Source organism: Cynocephalus volans, chromosome 7 (assembly GCF_027409185.1).
Source record: "Cynocephalus volans isolate mCynVol1 chromosome 7, mCynVol1.pri, whole genome shotgun sequence".
Classification (NCBI taxonomy): domain Eukaryota; kingdom Metazoa; phylum Chordata; class Mammalia; order Dermoptera; family Cynocephalidae; genus Cynocephalus; species Cynocephalus volans.
The window spans coordinates 1,818,515-1,839,478 of NC_084466.1; the positions used below are offsets into that span (position 1 = coordinate 1,818,515).

Consider the following 20,964-nt stretch of genomic DNA (forward strand, 5'->3'; position numbering starts at 1 on the left):
TTGGTAAGAGGTGACTTTTCTTGGGGACATGGGTATTATAAACGATACGCTATTTGAACTTATGATGAAGGATCATTAGCAGAACCCACTGGTTTTCTTAAAATGCTGACTTTTAAGGATTTGGAACATATTAAGAGGCAGTGGGTTTTCATTTGTCACAAACAAATTGTGATGAATTTTAAAGATTTTAAACATATGTTTATAATATTCATGCAAAAACATGCCATTCATTTCCAAATCCTGTAGAGCAACTGCTGTTTTCCTGCTGTTGTCCAATTGCTAATGACAGAGGTTGACAGAAGGATGCAGCTCCATGCTCATGTAGCTGAGTATACATCTATCAAGAAGTTTTTAAAAATCAGGCAATTTTTCACTGCCTTTTCTTTGAGGAGTTGTCAGGTTCTTCAGCAGTAAGCGTAAAGTCCTGCAACTGTTTGTTTTTGCTGCTAGGTCTCTCCAGGCGACACTGGGTGGGATGTCTTCAGCCTGGACTACCATGTCGATGGACCAATCGCAACTGTAAGGTCATTCTGTGTGTTTTTATAACACTCACAGCTGTGTAGATTGCTGAACATTTTGTTGCTTAAAACTGGCTTTCTTCTCTAAGAACTTCTAATTGAAGTGATCACTTGACATCTGGGATACATCCAGTGAATGAATACTTACGCCAAAAGTGTGTGTTTTAAATAATTAATGATGAGTACTGAAACGCTCTTTTATTTTAAGAATTCTTAAAAATAGCGTTTGTTCTATCAGGTTTCAGCAGGTACTTAATAAATGGATTATTCATTTGTTCTATTATTCCTAGACTGTAGCAACTAATTTAAGATAATTTCAAAGGAACTATAAAGTGTATTTTAGGGGAATCGTATTTTTACTATTTAGTTAAAATTTGATATTTAATATTCATTTAAACTGATGAGAAAATAGCCGTGCTATTGTTCTTAGTGCTTTTACCTGTGTAAAGAAAAGTACTGTTTCTTTTCACAGTTACCAAATCATAAAAGGTTGACCAGGGAGTTGTCTTTTTACCTGTCTGCAATTAAAATGCTTCCTGTTAGTGCTCATTCTTTCCTCTATTCAGACTTGAATAAATTCTCCTTGATCAAGGTACCTCTGAACTTACTTCAATCATTTTTATATCTGGAGTAATGAAGAAGGACACTGCCTTTCTTTCGGTTATTGGGAGACATATTTTGTTAAGAAGTAATATAGTTTGGCTGTAGAATTTCCTTGAAGTGGTTCTTGCAGAGTCTGACTCTGCAGCTGTCTCCCTGCCTCTGAGCTGCACACCATGTCCCCTGCTGGAGCAGTTTCCTCAAAGCCGTACACGCTCCTTTCCTTTCCCTTTTGGGTTAAGAGATTTGCCACTGACAAGTGTGTCTCTCGTGTCTACTTTGAAATGGCAGCTGCTCGTGCAGTTTTTTAATCCATAAACTCCAGTGTTTAACCTTTACCAGATCAAAGCTACCATATTTTAAACGCATAACTTTATTTTTTGTCATATTCTAATTAGACTTTTCTCCTTTTACTTATATCCTAAACAGTTTAAAACAGTTATAATGCCCAAAACAGTATGATATTTTAACAAATTATTTAAATTAGAAACTTTTATATTACCTGCCTTGTTAATTTGTGTACATTACATATTATTTTCATAGCATAAAAGGTGCCATAGTAAAGATAATTGCACAAAGCAGACAGGTAACTGAACACAGTCTAGATGCATGATTGCTTAGTTATTTAATAATATTGCAGGTGTTACTAGGATTGTCAAAGTTGTACATTGCCTGCTGCATACATAAACAATCAGTTGTGCAATATTATATTTTAAAATTTTTAGATTTATAGAAGCTCTACTTTAGTAGGACTCAAGGGAGGAGGTTTATATCATAGATTTATTTTAAAAAACAAGTCTGTGATAGATTTCCGTCTGTGGCAAGCAGGTGTCAACTCCAGTGGGGGGAGGTGGCGGCCAGGGCTCTGGGTTGAGAAGGAGGGAAGGTCCTGTGGAGGACTAGCAGGACCCGCCAGGGACATGGTGTGGGGAGTGATCTCTTGCCTGTCTGGTATTTGCTATTCCTGTTCTGGGGTCAGCTTATGTCCTGGGCTGTATGTTATTACCTAATTGCCATAATATTAAAAACTGAAGTAATTTTTATTGGACATTAAATTGTATGTAGTTATTACAGAAGTTTTTAGAAAGATAAAAAGAAGACTATTAAAAACATACTTTTAGAGTCATAGTTTGGAACAAAATGACTTTTCTGCTTTTCTCCTTAAATTTAATTTACTGTATTACCTCTGTTTCCTTTCATTTTCGATAATTAAGGTTGTCATTTTTGTACAGAATTTAATTATAATGGGTACATATCTTACAATCATTCTGTAATTATGTCTTACATACCCCATAATTTTTAACTTCATACTAATTCTGTGATATATCAATGAAATTTTAGTATAGATCTAATTTGGAAAATTAATTTGGGAAATTCAGAACTCAGGTTACTCAGGTAAAAATATATCAGGTGAATATAGCTCATAAACATTTAAAATATTTTTAGTTCATCTTGTTTTTAATCTTAAGCGTTTTGGGTAAAATCACTAATTTTATTTTATGCACAGTTTTAGTAAGGTTAGGTCATTTAACGTTGATTTCAACTAAAGGTGCATTTGTGTTTTGTTTTAAGGTCAGGAAGTTGTAATGTGTGGTGAGGTAGCCTAATATTGGTTGAAGAGGGACATGGAAAGATGATCTTTAATAGTTTCATTTTGACAGGAGGAAGGTTAAAAATCTCTTTATTTCCCTCATCGATCCCCTGGGATCAGCAGTGTGAGAAGCTCACTTGTTTACTGTTTCTCTGAGATGAACTTAGGAGAAACCACCTAAAAAGTGAAACTAAAGCGCAGGCAGTGTCTGCCTCTGTGCGGGCGTGTGGCGTGTGAGTGTCCTCCGCTCAGCTGATGTACCTCAAGAGTTGTGATTGAACTGAACGTTCAAAAGTCAGATCATTTTAAACATGCTACGGGAGCGACGTACTTAAACGACCCCCATAGTATCATTTGTGTAGTGAAGGATATTTTAATTTATTCATAAAATTATTTAAACTGGTCCTTCTTAATTTCTGTAACTACTTGAATGTTAATAGTGTGGGCAGCACAGCAAAATGGATAATCTCCAAAACATTCATATTTGATTTTGGAGTACCTGCAGAGCAGTTTCTGATCACTCCTGTTGAGATGTTCAGTCATCAGTCAGTACTGAGCAGCTACCAGATGCTGGCATGAAAAGGAATGCAGAATAGATAGATAGTCCATGCTAGCAGGTGAAAAACGAGGGTATAGGAAACAAGAAAAGATAAAGCAGCATACAACAAATGCTAAGATTGTGAGGATCAAGCAAGAAATGTGGTAAGTATCTGAAGAAGGGGGAGATTGGTGAGACCAGGGAAGGATGTGTGGCCTTTGTCCTTGAGGGATGGATGGGAGTTAGGAACAGGGCACCCCAAAGGAGTAACATTTAGAGTAAAGGACATGAGTGATTGAGGCTGGGTGGGGGGGAGGAGAGCTCCACTCGGTAGAGCACGTGTGTGAGGCGCCCAGCCTCATCCTGCTGCGGAGAGTGTGTGCAGCCTGGGCAGTCTGCTTCTGGGGTGCTGCAGTGTGAGTAAGCGCTGTGGGCAGGGCTGTGAGCCTCTGCGCCAGCCGTCACTGCTCACACCTTTGTGTCAGAGATGTGTTTGCCTGCAGTTTGCAGTGAACCCTGTTACGTGTATGCAGGGGACATACTTATGCTGAAATTACCTGTGATTTACCTGACGTTCAAATTTAACTGGGTGTCCTGTATTTTTATTTCTTAAATGTGGCTGCTGAAGGAGGGGGGCGGCATGGGAGGAGGGCCTTGCACAGTCTCCACTACCTGGCTTGTCCTCTGTGCTTGTGAAACTGTGCCCATGGGCACCAGAGAGAAGTACTCAAAAGCAGTAAGTAAATATGGAGATTCTCCTAGGCCACCTCGCATGAGACTTGCCACCCTTGGGAGCTTTTGTCCAACAGTAAGTGCTCCTGCCTCCCATGTCCCTCAGGTGGGTTGGGGAGTCGTGGTTGAGTTCACATTTTAGACTAGGCTTAGGCTAAGTTTAGAACTCTTGATAAACCATTTATACTAGTGGAGTAACTTTATGCCTCTGTTTCCCTTTCTGTAAAATTCGTATAAAAATACCTACCTTCTATTATTTGTTTAGCCTGTAAATAATCAAAGTAGTTGTTGCTATGATTCTTTCCTAAAATGTGCCATATTAGTTACTTGCATACTACTTAGAATTTATTAGAATTGGTTGCGTATTCTCTGGCTTTTTTGTTTTTGCTTTTAAAAAATCAGGACCTGTTCTCAGAGGATTCTTAATGCACGAACAAGCCTGTCTGCTGTTTTTTCAGGTGTTTACTCGAGAGTGTATGAGCCACTACCTGAGAGTGTTTAACTTCCTCTGGAGGGCCAAGCGGATGGAGTACATCCTCACTGACATACGGAAGGGACACATGTGCAACGCGAAACTTCTGAGGAACATGCCGGGTAAGGCCTGTCGCCTTTCGCAGCCTGCGCTGCGTGTGGGCTCCAGCGGCACAGCAGGAGCCCGAGTTTCCTTAAAGTGACTGAGCTGAAAGGGACTCACTATTTTGTTTTTGGGTTTGGTTTTTGTGGAACATGTTATTTGCTTATCTTGACTTCAGTGCAAATCAGAAAATAAAAAAATTGAATCAAGCTAGATTTTTTTCATGAATTTTCTTTTAAAATCACATTTGTTTTTCACTCTAATGTTCATATATATACTTTAATTTTTTTAATTACTAGTTTTTAAGGTAAGAAAGCTGTTTAATAAATCACTAGCTCATTAAAAATTCACTTAGTGTGTTAGTTGAATTCTATTTGTGAGTTTCTTGAATGTTTTGCTCACGTATTAGAACATGGAAATATTTATATTATTTTACAATTTAAAATTATAGTGATCTTCTCAAGGTTATAAATATTGAATGACTTCACGTATGAATAATTTTGAAGTCTTTATATTGAAATGGGTTTGGTCAGAACCTTTAAGAAAATTTCAATAAATATGTCTTTAAAGAGTTTAGTATGTAGGTTGGTATATGCTCTTAATCCTTTGGTGAAAAGTAGTTGTTAAAGATAAAAAAGGAGCAGTTGTTTGAAGAAAGGAGTTCATGATCTCTACTTCTTTACTAGGGCAAAGGCTGATCCTTGAGCAGCTGTTAAAGTCCCAAAATAGTGACAACCACAGATGCTGCTGGGCACGGGGAATACCTGGCTGAGTCACTGCTGACATAAGAATTGTCAGTTGTTACTGGGTGTCAGTGCATCCTATAGAGAAAAAATTAATGGTAGGAATCCTCTGAAATGGCTAAGAAGGAAGTGAAGAGGACCTTTCTGGTAGATCGGGGAAGGCTGTGGACAGTGTCCGCCTTCTCATCAGTGTGGGCTCACCTAGCATGTGGGCTGCCTCTGGGGAGGAGGCAGAAGGAGGGGTTGGTGCCGAGCACATCACGAGGGGCCTGGCAGCGCTGCATCCCTTACCCCGTTCCTGGTATTCCACCCGCCTTTCTTGGCTCACATCACGGGATTCCTTGCTCACCACTTTACCTGCATGTGTGCTTGAGTTCTCACTTGGCCTGTGGTCTTTCTTCCCTCTGCATTCCTTTCCATGCTGTTGAGTAGATCAGTTCTTAGCTGCCCGCTTCACATGCCAGTGTCTGTCTCATTTTGGATCTAGACCAGTTCAAGCTCGTGGAGTACTCTGTTCCTGCACCACTCTTCTTCTTTCAGAGGAGGGCCTTGATCTTCAGCTCCAGGAGGTCTGAGCTCGGTAACAGCTGGAAGTGTTGGCTGAACGGGATGCCTTTTTCTGATTTGAATATCAGCTTAGCAGTGTCCGTATGAGCACCATATTGAGTAACCAACAATGAGCTTTGTTTTCTACTTGGGGAAACTAATAAATTTTTTGGTCAGTCTTCTATGTATGGAAAAAATATATATTTTATCATGTATAAAATTAATCACTTTACGTAACTGATTTCTACTACACAGAAGTTAACTTCAGCTTCTTTCTCTGGTCCTTTGCCTTTGCTAAGGGGCGTCGGGGAGCGCCCCAGGGCCGGGAAGTGACTTCTCTGCACAGGACTTTTCTTATGGGATTTGTCTGTTTTAATTGGCAGCTGTTTTTCTTTGTTGGTGACACATGTAATAATGATGCACCTTACAGATTATAGTGTCTGAGACTTGGTGAAATAACTTAAAAGATGAGTTGAAGTTTTTCTTTTTAAAAAGTTCTTGTGTGTATATCTGTTTTTGTGTGTATGGATGAGTAAGTAGCCCTCGATGATTATACAGATACAAAAAGTTCTCTGCCTGACTCAGGCTTAAGAAACCGTTTTTAGCTGAGTGGTTAGTTACCAGCACAGGTGCTGGGGCTACAGTGCCTGGTCAGTCCCCTCTTCACCTGTCACCACAGCTGTGTGGCCTCAGCTACTTCCTTGATCTTCTGACTCAGTTTCCTTATCTGGGGGATGTGGATAATGGTAGTGCTCACTTCTAGGGTTGTCAACGTGAAATCTCGTGAAAGTGCTCACAGCAGCATGTAGCTCAGGGTGAGCGCCATGAGCTCACAGTTGTCGTGACGCCTTGCCTGGTGATGCAGGAGACACCGCATGGTGTCAGTGAGAAGACCTGAAAGGCGAGTAGAGAGTTTGAAAACAAGGCGTATAAAATAATGTTGTTCTTATAAGCATCCTTAGAATCCTTAGACTTGAGAAAAATAAATCAAATGGGTGTGTTGATGAGTCACTTTTAAGTATATTAGCATCAGTTATGAATACAGGTTGGGGGATGTGATTTTGAAATTGTGGAGTAAGTGTTGTAGAGCATTCAAAGAGACACTTTTGTCATTTTGAGCAGCACTCAGTTCTGTTTGTGGGCGTCTCCAGATGAGCAGTGCTAGCTGAAGAGGCCAGGGCAGCGGGTGGCGCCCCTCAGAGCTGCTGTGCTCTTGTCAAACTTATGCTCTCTCACGCACCTTTAGAGGGCAGTAGAGAGTTACAGGTGACTCGAGCACGTAGGTCCTGAATAAGCTAGCGGAAGCAACGGTCATTCACAATTCTGTCTGGTGTTAAGTTAACTAGCAGGAGATGCACTTGATGTGTTTATTGGACCTTAATGCCAATGTTGCTTTGCTTTTGGGAAACTTAGGATTATTGGTGGGTCTACCATGAAAAGGAAAACACATGTATTTCAGGCATATGTTTTAAATGTATTTTCAGAGTACTGGGTAAAGAGACTCGGGGTGTTTCAGGTGTAGAGTATATTTTTAGGAATTGAAGGAGTGAGTTGTGTCTTGTGAATTGAGTTCATAGGTGCTAGAGCCTTAGAGCAGTTAGAAGTTCAGAATACTAATTACTTGTAGTGTTTGATTTCTCACGTGGAGAAAGGAAATAATTGTGGTATGATAGAGATTTCAGACTTTGATAGTGTAGATTGTTTCATCAGATTCATTTTTAACAGTTTCCTCATAGCAACAGCTGCTGTCCTCTGTACTCATAATAGGCACAAGAAAAAATGATTTTTCTGGAAAGGAAAATGCATTAGTTTGTAGCACTTTAAGGCTATAAAAGGAAAAAACACATAATTATTGCTAAATTGACCTTGGCCATAGCAACCTTTTGAAAAGCACGTGAATCTGAATGCTCACGGTGTAGATGAATGCAGACCATCTGCTCTAACTTTGAATGTCTAAGCCACTCGCTCATTCAGTAAATAAGTATTGAGGGTCTGCTTTGTAGAACCAGCCTGTTGCTGGTTCCAGGGATGGATATGCCAGACAGGGTCCTTGTGGCCAAGGAGTCTGTTGCCTATTAGGGTGAGACAGACATTTAAACGAGCACTTACAGTATGGATACCGTGATCAGCTGTTTGATGTGCGAAAGACCAGGTGCTACAGGAGTGGAAAGAGGAGGCCCTGACAGCCGAGGGCAGTTAAAGAAGCTCCGGGTCACGGACGCCTGCATTGATGTCACAGGTGACAGGTGAGGATGGTCAGTCAGGGGAGGAGTGGGCAGAGGGCCGTGTTCTCTTCAGAAGAGTGATGAGGTGCATGTGCAGCTAACGCTGGGGCTGGGAAGCCATGCAGGGAGCCGGACTCAGGGGTGTCGCAGGCTGTCGGTCAGTTCTGGCTACAATGGCAGGGGACGCCAGGGAAGGGTTTACACCGTGGAGCAATGTGTTTTATGACAGCACCTCTGTCTGAGGGGTGAGGGTGAGGTTGACAGCCCCGTCAGTTGTGATGACACATGAGAGGGGGTGCTGTCCTCTATGAGGACAGCCACGTGGGGGGACAGAGGGCTTGGTCTGAGTGTGGCGTGGCTGTGGGGCCCGTGGGATCTGGCGGTCTCCTGTGCACAACAGGAGGAGCTGGTGAGCGGTGGCTTATATACACCCCAGGGAGCCCTGGAGGAAGTCGCTTTGGGGTATAATGATTGTCTCAAATAGGTTAATTCGAGGTGTTTTTAGGATATGTATGAAGCATCTGGTTAGTTTGATCTGAAGCTTGAGATAGATCTGGACTAGAGAGAGAGATTTTAGATGTCATTGGCCTAGATGGCACTTGGAGCCATGGAGTGGAATGAGGTTGCCAGAAAGAGTGTGAGCAGAGAAGGAGATGTTGGGATGAAGGGAGGTAGGAGAGGACCTATGGGAGATGAGAGGAGCAGCCGGAAAGGTGGGCTGAGGCCAGGAGAACAGTGTCTTTGAAGCCAGGGAGCAGTATTTCAGGGAGGAGGGAATGATCAAACATGGCAAATGCTGCAGGAAGTTGACCAGGAAAAAGCCGAAAACTGTCACTAGCAGGAGTTGAGGGAGGCTCTAGCTGGGGCAGGTCAGTGAGCTCCCTGTGGTGGGAAGCCAGGCCGAGGCAGGTGATAGGAGCATGAGCCTCTCTGGTGCACAGGGGCACAGGGCAGTGTGGCTGAGAAGTCGGCGATGGCTGTGGGGCTTTTTTTGTTTGAAGGTAGTTTTAAATGCTTATGGGATGAAGGAAGTAGAGGCTGAAAAACATGGGGATGGGAGGAGGGGAAGGATTCAGAGCATGAAAGTGTGGGATTCGCATTCAGGAGTGAGCTGGGGATGCGCACAGAGCAAGGAGGTGAGGCTCGCACACTGGAAGGATGGCTGCTCCCTCCTAGGGCGGAGGGGAACGAGCGAGAAGGCAGCGGGATTGGGGTGCTGGAAGCAGCCGCTTTAGAGTCAAGAAAGAAGGAAGGGGTCCTGGGCAGTGTTGCGGAGGAGCCGGGATGGGATCCCGAGAAGGGGAGGCTGGCACCAGCGTTGCAGAGTGATGGTGTTTTTGTAGGTGTTTTTCGTTTTGTGGCCATTCAATGCGTTTTTATTTCCAAATGTGGTGACACTAAAGAATCTAGAACTTTAATGAGCAGTGGAGAAACTGTGTAGCCAAGGAAATCAGAGATAATAGAATTAATGACTTAATCAGTGCATATCTACTTTTAGACTGACTTGAATGAAGCCAGAGAAAAACTCCTAGTTTCATAAATAGGAGCTTAAAAGTGACGTGTAAAAATGTTAGCAGAAGTGTATATGACATGCTACTAAAAACCAACATGTTATCCAAATACTGTTGGGTTGTCAGTTTGGCTCCATGAGAAGAACTCTGCAGGAGACCCAGAAATACGGACTAGAAAGAGCAGTACAAACTTCAGTTTTTGTGGAATTGAAGTTTCTTCATTGCGTGTAGAGAATTGACCTGGAACTAGGAAATGGAGAGCAGCCACGGTAAAGATTTTTGTGCTTCTGCACACAAATACAGGGTCCCCCAGAGATAGTACTGCCAGGAGCCTACCTAACATTTTCATAAGGAGTCTGTGGTGAAATCCAGAGTTTTGTCAGTCTTGTTAAACTTTCTCTGATAGAATTGTCAGGATGTTTGTGTCAACTGTGTAGTTGTTTCAAAAGACTAGAAAGTAAGCAGACAGTGTTCACCATGAGTGAGCACGGAGCAGTGCATTTAGGGACACAGTGCGTATGTGGAGACAGATTTGGACACTAGACGTCATAGTGAGACCTGAGTGTCCTTATGCGTGGTCTGTAAAGACCTTAGTTTGTGTCTCAATGAAAAAATCCACCAGAACTCTGTGATAAAATTAGGAACATTAAAAAAAAAAAACCTCTACAAATATTACCTAAAGTATAATATTTCATGTAACTTTGTTTGCTACACTAGAGAAATCAAATCACATCCAAAAATGATCTTGAGAAACAATATGTGCACACTCTTGTACACACGTGCAGTGTTTTAAGTGCAAACAGACAGTTCTCCAGGTCAGACGACCGGGCCTTAGGATACTCTTCACAAACCGGTGACTTTGGTGGTGGAAGACACTGTCCTGGCATTTGAGCTGTGGGTTAAAACCCAAAATAGAGTTATAAATGGTAGTTACTGCCCTTAGAAACTTACTTAAACCCTAACATAGTACGTGTTAAGCCAGGACCACAAAATCCCTGCAGTGTCACTTGATCCTTAACATGCAGAAAGTAATATTTTTAAAAGTATACATTGCTACTATTATTTTTTTACACACCTCTCTATATGTTCCACTTCCTCGTTACTTTAAGAAGGGGCAAGACTGATGTCTGGCATAACTGCATGCGTAACAATCTCTCTAACCCTTTATTAGGTAGCTAAGTGAGGGCAAGTAGAGAGGTAGCAATAATGGGTCTGATATGACCTGTGTTATGAAGTCGTCCTGTGATTATTGTGCTGACAGGCCTATCTCTGATTCGAACCATCAAACACGTTATTGTAACAACATTCTAGAATGGTCTTTGAGCAAGAAGTTAACAGTGCAGGCACAGAACTGTGCTCCGAGGTGACCTTCCAACCTTTGGATAGTTGTAGAATCTTGTAAAGTTTCAAAGCAGAGTCTGGGCTCATCGTTGACCTCCTTCAAAGGCTCGTTATTTCTCACAGATGACAGGGCCACTTTCAGTTCCTTAAAGAAATGTCACTTTTGTTTCCAAATAGCTAGGGAATAGTAAATGTATGCAAGTAGGAAGACCAATTGTAAAGAAGCTGTAAAATAAAGCTTATATTATTCAAGAACTGTATGATAAAATAAAATTTTTGTAATTAACTTTTAGATACAATTATATTTTGTTTTGTGCCCTTCCTTGTTAGGTTCTCATGTTTCATGAAGTCATGTAATACTATTTGATTAGACTGCTAAATCCTTGTTTAGCTTGAATGGCTCAGAAATTGATTATGGAGAGGTTTTTCTTGTGGAGGGGTCAAGAATTAAAGCTCATGATTGTTTTTTTTGGTAGGTAAGAGGGAGAGCGCTGTGCTGTCTTGCCATGCATTTCACTTCCCTCTGACGGCAGCTCCTGGCTTCTCTTGCAGAGTTCGCTGGGGTGCTGCACCAGTGTCACGTGCTGGCCTCTGAGATGGTCCATTTCATCCATCAGATGCAGTATTACATCACGTTTGAGGTACGCTTTAACCATCCCGTTTATTTTAGTTAAGTCCTGTCTTAGGCTGTTGTGTGATATATCCTATTGAAGATACTATACTAGGAAGAACACAGCCTTATCTAAAAGTTTTGAATTATTTCCTAGGTGCTTGAATGTTCTTGGGATGAGCTTTGGAACAAAGTCCAGCAGGCCCAGGACCTGGACCACATCATTGCAGCACACGAGGTGTTCTTGGACACCATCATCTCCCGTTGCCTGCTGGATGGCGACTCCAGGGTGAGACTCACTGTTTAGAAACAAGGAGCCAGAATAATCATATTCTTTTCTTGGGTCCCTGTCAAATGGAGAATCTTAGAAATCACCTGATACAGCCACATTGGTAATAATTAAGACACTTTTACCAAAAGTTTGATGTCTGAGGTACTTTGTTTCTGAACAGAATTGGAACAGTAGTGCTGAAACAAGAACGTGTCCTAAAACATCTGAAAAGGACATAAAAATAGTAGAGAACAATAATACTTTTTCACTTCTGAGGTGTAAGAGTAGTATTTTGTTGTGTTCAGAAGAGGACAGTTAATCATGAATGATGGTTCTGAGTTGTGGACAGATGCTATCTGAGCAGGAAACTAAGCAAAACAGTGTAACAGTAGAACCAGTGTGACTGGTGTGAAAGTCCAGAGGAGCGGGGGGGAAGACACGAAGATGCTCCGAGTTATGTGTTCACTTTTCTGTATTTCACCTTCGTTGGGTCAGCATCTGGTGAAGTGGGGGCAGCGTTTCAAGTGCGGTTTTTACATTAAACATGCGACCTGAGGCATTCTTCAGGCTTGCAGAGGGTGCTTCAGCTGCATCTGCACTCTTGTGCATCTCGGTTACCCAACCATGGCCGGAGAAAATAGGTGTTTTAATATGCTGGATTTCATTATTAAAGAATTAGCAATCAAATGTGTAAAAAAAAAGTGCTGAAATAAAAATCATTTCTGTAAAGGGCGATTTTATATGTTTATGTAAATGTATCGAAATAATGGCACAAAAGTAATGTAAAATACTTTGACTATAGTAATTTAAGAGATATACGTCTCAAGAAGTTTGGGGCACTTTTAACCTCTCTTGCTAAATCTAGTCTTTCTAACATGCTGAAATTGTAGGAAGTTTCCCCCTTTCTGTCAGTGGACGCAGCTTTATTCAGCAGATGTTGATGCGTGTCCTCAGTGCACTTCCAGGTGAGCTGGTGTGCAGATAAATAGGAAACCGTCCCTAGAACCAGGACGCTTTCCGTTGTGTGCGCACAGCCAGGCTTGCCTTCCCACATGGTGCGGTCGTCAGGCTGCCCAGACATGACTCTGTAGGCGGGTGGACGAGGTTTGAGTTCCTCTTAAGTGACTTTGACAGTTGTGTTCTTCTGTTTTAAAAGGGCATGATGTGAGTCTCTCCAATAGATGTGTGAAAATTAAATGATAGAATTCATGTGACGTGTTCATCATTGTGGCTGGCACACAGATGTTAGTTGCTACTGTTTTTAAATAGTTCAAAGCCATCTCTTAATCATAATGTGTGTGTTTTACACTTGCTAGATTTGATGCTTTTCAGAACCACCGAGGATTACCCCCACGCTAACATAAGTCTGATTGTGGTAAATAAATAGTCACGCAGCTGATAATGTAGGCATTTTAGCCCACTTTTAGATGTGAAAATTCTGTATGAAACAAGTTAAATTGTCATAGTTCTTGCCTCTAGAAAACTTCCCCTGATTTGAACAAAATCCAAGGGAGAAAACACTCTCATCTGTAAGTGTAATGCTCATGTGAAAATGGGGTGTTTCCACAGGAGCTGTTCCCAGATAACTTCATTGAAGGAGTCATGCTGAAGGCTCACTAATCGTTTCCAAAATTGCTTTTGCTGGTGGTTTTACTTTTAATTTGATGATTTGTTTAAAATAATCACTAGAGTTTTTTATTAAAAGAATCTGTTCTTGATGTAAATTAAATATAATATTTGTGTTATATCCCTTACTGAGAAAACCAAGGCTGCTATGATACTTATAATTTTGAAGTTGGAGGTTGTGGCATGGCAGTTGCAGGTGTGTGCACTACTCTATCTTTGTTAGTGCAGTGTGGAGAAAAGTTCTAAGCACACAGAGACTTGGTGCAGGCTGATGTCACCGCAGAACACACTTCGCAGTTCCCCGGCGGGAACAGATTGCCAGCTGAGCCCTGTCTCGTAACCTTAGATGGAAGTAAACACCAGTAAATCACCTCTGAGGTAGATGAATTGTTCCAAAGATAATAAATTGTGCTTTATTTGACTATAATAAGGAAATAAATAAGAGAATAAATCTTTATTAAAAACAAAAAATTAAACTTTTTATCTTTTATTTTGCTTTTTTGTTATTAAATAAGACCCCTCCAGAAGGATGAAACAACTTTTAATATGAGAATGGTGTTTACTGTATTAATTATATGGGTGCCTGTCATTAAGAACAGCATCACTTAATCAGATCCTTCTATGGTTCCTAAATCAGGTCTAAATGTGTTTATTGCTTTGTAATTTGAAGACATCGTTTTGCACAAGTATGTTGTAGTGCATGAAAGAGACACAAATTGTGCATTTTGTGATATCTGAGTTCTCTTTAATTAGCTTGTTCGGAAAGTCATTTAGCAGATACTTATTTCTGTTTTGTTTCACTAACGGTGCTTGGTAAATGAATTTTGTACCCGAGTATTGCTGTCCCTTCATCAAGGAAAATCTTTTAGCAAAATGGAGTGTAAGTTCAGCAGATACATTCCAAATGTCCTCATTAACTCTAAAGTTGTTTCAACAATATAGTTAGCTCAAGATCTCAATCTCTACCCACAACTATATTGTGTCTTCCCCAACCATGAACTGGGAGTCTCTTCAGTTAACTAGGTTTCTTTTATGCTTCTCAATACAGTTACGCAGGCGGCATACCTTGGAGATAACGGTGGGTTTGGTTCCAGACCATCACAATAAAGTGTGTTGGAAGAAGATGCCGTCTAGGACTTCTAACACGAGGGAACTTCAGAAAGTTCATGGAAAAATTCATATTGTCTGATTTATATGGCCTTTTAATTCCATTTTTCTATGAACTTTTTGAAGTACCCTTGTATAAGGCTGTTTCTTTAACATTGAAAATCTGCTGTTCAGTGTAGCTGCCTCTGTCAGTGATCTCAGCTGGATCTTCTGGATCACTTGCTGCAGCTTCTGCATCAGCACCTGCTGCCTCACCTTGCACTCTGATGTTATGGAAACGGTGTCTTTCCTTAAACGTCACGAACCAGCCTCTGCTAGCTTCAGACTTTCCCTCTGCAGCTTCCTAACCTGTCTCTGCCGTCATGGGATTCAAGAGCGTTAGGGCCTTGCTGCGGATTAAGCTTTGACGTAAGGGAGTGGTGTGGTTTGATCTTCCATCCAGACCACGCAAACTTCCCCCATCAGCAGTAGGGCTGTTTCGCCGCCTTATTCCCCGTGTGTTCACTGGAGTAGCACTTTTAATTTCCTTCAAGAACTTTTCCTTTGCTTTCACAGTTTGGCTGTTTGGCGCAAGAGGCCTAGGTTTTGATCTATCTTGGTTTTTGAAGGGCCTTTCTCACTAGACTTCATCATTTGTAACTTTTGATTTAAAGTGAGAGAAAGGCATGGGACTCTTCCTTTCACTTGAACACTTAGAGGTCATTGTAGGGTTATTAACTGGCCTAATTTCAATATTGTTGTGTCCCAGGGAGTGGGGAGGTCCAAGAAGGGAGGGGAGAGAGAGAGAGAGAGAGAGAGAGAGAGAGAGAGAGAGAGAGAGGGAGGGGGAGAGAGAGAGAGAGAGGGAGAGAGGGGCAGAGGGAGAGAGAAGGAGAGGGAGAGGGAGAGAGGGGCAGAGAGAGGGAGAGAGGGAGAGGGGCAGAGAGAGGGAGAGAGAGAGAGACAGAGAGGGAGAGAGAAGGAGAGAGAGAGGGAGAGAGAGAGGGAGTGATGGGCAGAGAGAGAGGGAGAGAGAAGGAGAGGGAGAGGGAGAGGGGCAGAGAGAGGGAGGGAGAGAGAGAGACAGAGAGAGGGAGAGATAGGGAGAGAGAGGGAGAGATGGGCAGAGAGGGAGAGAGAGAGAGGGGGGGGAGGGAGAGAGGGGCAGAGAGAGGGAGAGGGGCAGAGAGAGGGAGAGAGAGAGGGAGGGAGGGAGAGAGGGAGAGACAGGGAGGGAGAGAGGGAGAGAGACAGAGAGAGAGACAGAGAGAGAGGAGAGAGAGGGAGAGAGAGGGAGAGAGAGAGGGAGAGAGAGAGGGAGAGAGAGGGAGAGAAGGAGAGGGAGAGGGAGAGAGGGAGAGAGGGGCAGAGAGAGGGAGAGAGAGAGAGACAGGGAGAGAGGGAGAGAGAGGGAGAGGGAGGGAGAGAGAGAGAGGGAGAGAGGGGCAGAGAGAGAGAGGGGGAGGGAGAGAGAGAGAGGGAGGGAGAGAGAGGGAGAGACAGAGGGAGGGAGAGAGGGAGAGAGACAGAGAGAGACAGAGAGAGAGAGAGGAGAGAGAGAGAGGAGAGAGAGAGGGAGAGAGAGAGGGAGAGAGAGAGGCGTGTGGGGGACCGTCTAGTGGGTGGAGCAGTCAGAACACACATCCATCGATTCAGTCCAGAGTCTCATGCGTGTGAGCACATGCTTCTGGGAAACCCGTGCCCACATTGTTGCTGGACGCAGGGTTGCCACGACTCTTCAGTTTGTAAACACGCAGTGTCTGTGAATGCAGTGAGCGAAGTGCAGCGAGGTGAGGGGCATCTGCCCCGTCGCCTCGCACACGCCTGCAGGTCTTTTGTTAGATGGTTACTGTGTTTGTAAGGTGGTCTTCTGACTGTTGTGGAATGCTGTTGATTTCTTTACTTTGATTTTTTTATTCTGGCATTTTCTTGGAACGTATTTCTTTCCAAGTAAAAACAGTTCTATTTCTTTCACTACACAGGCTGTGCCTTCTGCTTCTGTGTCTTGCCTCAGAGCGTTGGCTAGGTCGACTCTTAAGCCCCAGGAGAGTCTTGTCTCATCCCCAGCAGTTGGTTGTGCAGTTTGCAAAGACAGGACCTTTGTTGAATTGAGGAGGTTTTGTCTCATCCTGGTTGCTTAGGTGCTTTTTTAAAATCAGCATGTGTTTAAACAGCATTCTACTTAATGACATATGGGTCCAAGAAGAAATCAAGCAGGAAATCAAAAAATTTATTGAAACTAATGAAAACAATGATACATCATACCAAGACCTGTTGGATACTGCAAAAGCAGTATTGAGGGGAAAATTTATCGCATTAAACGCTCACTTCAGAAGAATGGAAAGATGGCAAGTGAACATACCTAACACTTCACCTTAAAGAACTAGAAAAACAAGAACAATCCAAACCTAAAGTTAGCAGACGGAAAGAAATCATTAAAATCAGAACAGAACTGAATGAAATTGAAAACCAAAAAACAATTCAAAAGATCAATGAATCAAAAAGTTGGTTTTTTGAAAAGATAAATAAAATTGACAAACCATTAGCATGGCTAACAAAAAAAAGAAGAGAGAAGAATCAAATAACAAAAATTAGAAATGAAAAAGGCGATATTACAACTGATTCATTTGAAATACAAGGAATCATTCGAGACTACTATAAACAATTATATGCCAACAAATTTGAAAATCTGGAGGAAATGGATAAATTTCTGGATACACACAAGCTCCCAAAACTGAACCATGAAGATGTAGAAAATTTGAACAGACCAATAACAATAAAGGAGATTGAAGCTGTTATCAGAAGGCTCCCAACAAAGAAAAGCCCAGGACCAGATGGATTCACAGCAGAATTTTACCAAACATTCAAAGAGGAATTGACACCGATTCTTTACAAACTATTCCAAAAGATTGAAACGGACGCAAATCTCCCAAACTCATTCTATGAAGCAAACATCATCCTGATACCAAAACCAGGTAAAGATATAACCAAAAAAGAAAACTAAAGGCCGATATCCTTGATGAATATAGATGCAAAAATCCTCACTAAAATACTAGCAAACAGAATACAGCAACACATACGAAAAATTATTCATCACGATCAAGTGGGATTCATCCCAGGGATGCAAGGTTGGTTCAACATACGCAAATCAATAAATGTGATACACCATATTAATAAACTCAAACACAAGGACCATATGATCATCTCTATAGATGCTGAAAAAGCATTTGATAAAGTTCAGCACTCATTCATGACAAAGACCCTCTATAAGTTAGGTATAGAGGGAAAGTATCTCAACATAATTAAAGCCATATATGCCAAACCCACTGCCAATATCATCCTGAATGGGGAAAAGCTGAAAGCTTTTCCTTTAAGAACAGGAACTAGACAAGGATGCCCACTCTCACCACTCCTATTCAACATAGTGTTGGAAGTACTAGCCAGAGCAATCAGAGAAGAGAAGGAAATAAAGGGCATCCAGATTGGAAAAGATGAAGTCAAACTGTCCCTGTTTGCAGATGAGATGATCCTATATATCGAAGAGCTGAAAACCTCTACAAAAAAACTGTTGGAATTGATAAATGATTTCAGCACAGTAGCAGGATACAAAATCAACACACAAAAATCAGTAGCATTTCTTTTCTCCAATAGTGAACATGCAGAAGGAGAAATCAAGAAAGCCTGCCCATTTACAATAGCCACCAAAATAAATAAAATACTTACGAATTGAGTTAACCAAGGAGGTGAAAAATCTCTATAATGAGAACTACAAACCACTGCTGAGAGAAATTAGAGAGGATACAAGAAGATGGAAAGATATCCCATGCTCTTGGATTGGAAGAATCAACATAGTGAAAATGTCCATACTACCCAAAGTGATATACAAATTCAATGCAATCCCCATCAAAATTCCAAAGACATTTTTCTCAGAAATGGAAAAAACTATCCAGTCATTTATATGGAACAATAAAAGACCACGCATAGCCAAAGCAATGCTGAGCAAAAAAAATAAAGCTGGAGGCATAACACTACCTGACTTTCAGCTATACTACAAAGCTCTAATAACCAAAACAGTATGGTACTGGCATAAAAACAGACACACTGACCAGTGGAATAGAATAGAGAATCCAGAAATCAACCCACACACTTACTGCCATCTGATCTTTGACAAAGGCACCAAGCCTATTCACTGGCGAAGGGACTGCCTCTTCAGCAAATGGTGCTGGGATAACTGGATATCCATATGCAGGAGAATGAAACTAGATCCATACCTCTCACCGTATACTAAAATCAACTCAAAATGGATTAAGGATTTAAATATACACCCTGAAACAATAAAACTTCTTAAAGAAAACATAGGAGAAACACTCCAGGAAATAGGACTGGACACAGACTTCATGAATATGACCCCAAAAGCACGGGCAACCAAAGCAAAAATAAACAAATGGGATTATATCAAACTAAAAAGCTTCTGCACAGCAAAAGAAACAATTAACAGAGTTAAAAGACAACCAACAGAGTGGGAGAAAATATTTGCAAAATATACATCTGACAAAGGATTAATATCCAGAATATATAAGGAACTCAAACAACTTTACAAGAAGAAAACAAGCAACCCAATTAAAAAATGGGCAAAAGAGCTAAGTAGGCATTTCTCTAAGGAAGATATACAAATGGCCAACAGACATGAAAAAATGCTCAACATCACTCAGCATCCGGGAAATGCAAATCAAAACCACACTGAGATACCATCTCACCCCAGTTAGGACGGCTAAAATCCAAAAGACTCTGAACGATAAATGCTGGCGAGGTTGCGGAGAAAAAGGAACTCTCATACATTGTTGGTGGGACTGCAAAATGGTGCAGCCTCTATGGAAAATGGTATGGAGGTTCCTCAAACAATTGCAGATAGATCTACCATACGACCCAGCTATCCCACTGTTGGGAATATACCCAGAGGAATGGAAATCATCAAGTCGAAGGTATACCTGTTCCCCAATGTTCATCGCAGCACTCTTTACAATAGCCAAGAGTTGGAACCAGCCCAAATGTCCATCATCAGATGAGTGGATACGGAAAATGTGGTACATCTACACAATGGAATACTACTCAGCTATAAAAACGAATGAAATGCTGCCATTTGCAACAACATGGATGGACCTTGAGAGAATTATATTAAGTGAAACAAGTCAGGCACAGAAAGAGAAATACCACATGTTCTCACTTATTTGGTGGGAGCTAAAAATTAATATATAAATTCACACACACACACACACACACACACACACACACAACCGGGAGCGGGGGGGAGAAGATATAACAACCACAATTACTTGAAGTTGATACGACAAGCAAACAGAAAGGACATTGTTGGGGGGGAGGGGGGGAGGGAGAAGGGAGGGAGGTTTTGGTGATGGGGAGCAATAATCAGCCAAAATGTATATCGACAAAATAAAGTAAAAAAATAAAAAAAAATAAAAAATAAAAAAAAATCAGCATATGCTGAATTTTATCACGTGATTTTTTTCTGCATTATTGAAATGTTCTTTCTCCCCCCAAAATTGTTAATGATTTTTTTTTTTAACCTAAGATGGCAGAAGGCAGAGTTAATCCTTCAGTCATAGCACATGGCCGTCTTCAACCGAGGAAAACCTCTTGTGTTTTGTTGGTTTCGTTTTATCCTCTTTCCCACCGGTTTCCCAGTTCCATCTTCCTCTCCTCCTTCCCCACCATTTGCAGGAGTTAATATGTTTGCTCTATGGCCTTGGGTATTTTGTATGTGTATATTTTTAATTTACATAAATGATTTTGTGTTGTAGATATTGTTTCCTTCTTTCCATGCCACACTGGGAGAAAGATTAACAAAATTCTGGTAGATGCATACTGAAGAATTCTGAGCAGTGCTTATAAGCAGTGGGCTACAGATGTGTACCGTGACACTGTTATATTTTTAAATCAGTAAGAGTTTCTTCTTTGGTGTTAAGCCATTCTTTTATTCCTGGGATAAAGTAGGATAGCAGTTTTTTTTAAAAAAAGTCTTGCTTAATTTGGTTTTTATATTTTACTAAGGATTTCCTTTCTCATAGTCTCCATGTCCTCTTTTGATATATTAAAAAAAAAAAAAAGAAAAGACACATCAAGGTACTTTACCATTCTTTTCTAATCCTTGGAATAGTCCCACTCCTAACTCCACTACTTACTGTCTTACTGCTTTGTTTTCGTAAGGTTGTTGTGAGAATTGGAAATGATTTGCACAGAGAGCTTGGCCCGTCATCAGACTCAATAGATAGCTTTGCTGTTGTTATGGTAGGTGCAGAATTGCAGTGTTTTGCTGGAATCTTGTACAGTGCTGCTCAGTAGTTCAGTGAATGTTTGGTAAATTAATGAACAATCAATGAACACTTTGAGAATTTGAATTGATATTTTGTTTTTTGGTATTTTTACTAATTATT

At 41.3% G+C, this 20,964-nt stretch overlaps 1 protein-coding gene across 1 annotated transcript in view; it reads left to right on the top strand.

Annotated features, from left to right (window-relative positions):
* TUBGCP3 (tubulin gamma complex component 3) overlaps positions 1-20,964 on the top strand; it is a 74,858-nt gene that overhangs the window by 42,277 nt on the left and 11,617 nt on the right. Inside the window, exons 16-19 of the mRNA XM_063102200.1 lie at positions 451-519; positions 4,438-4,573; positions 11,472-11,560; positions 11,687-11,818. Coding sequence (XP_062958270.1) covers positions 451-519; positions 4,438-4,573; positions 11,472-11,560; positions 11,687-11,818 — 426 coding nt within the window. The remainder of the gene's footprint in view (positions 1-450; positions 520-4,437; positions 4,574-11,471; positions 11,561-11,686; positions 11,819-20,964) is intronic.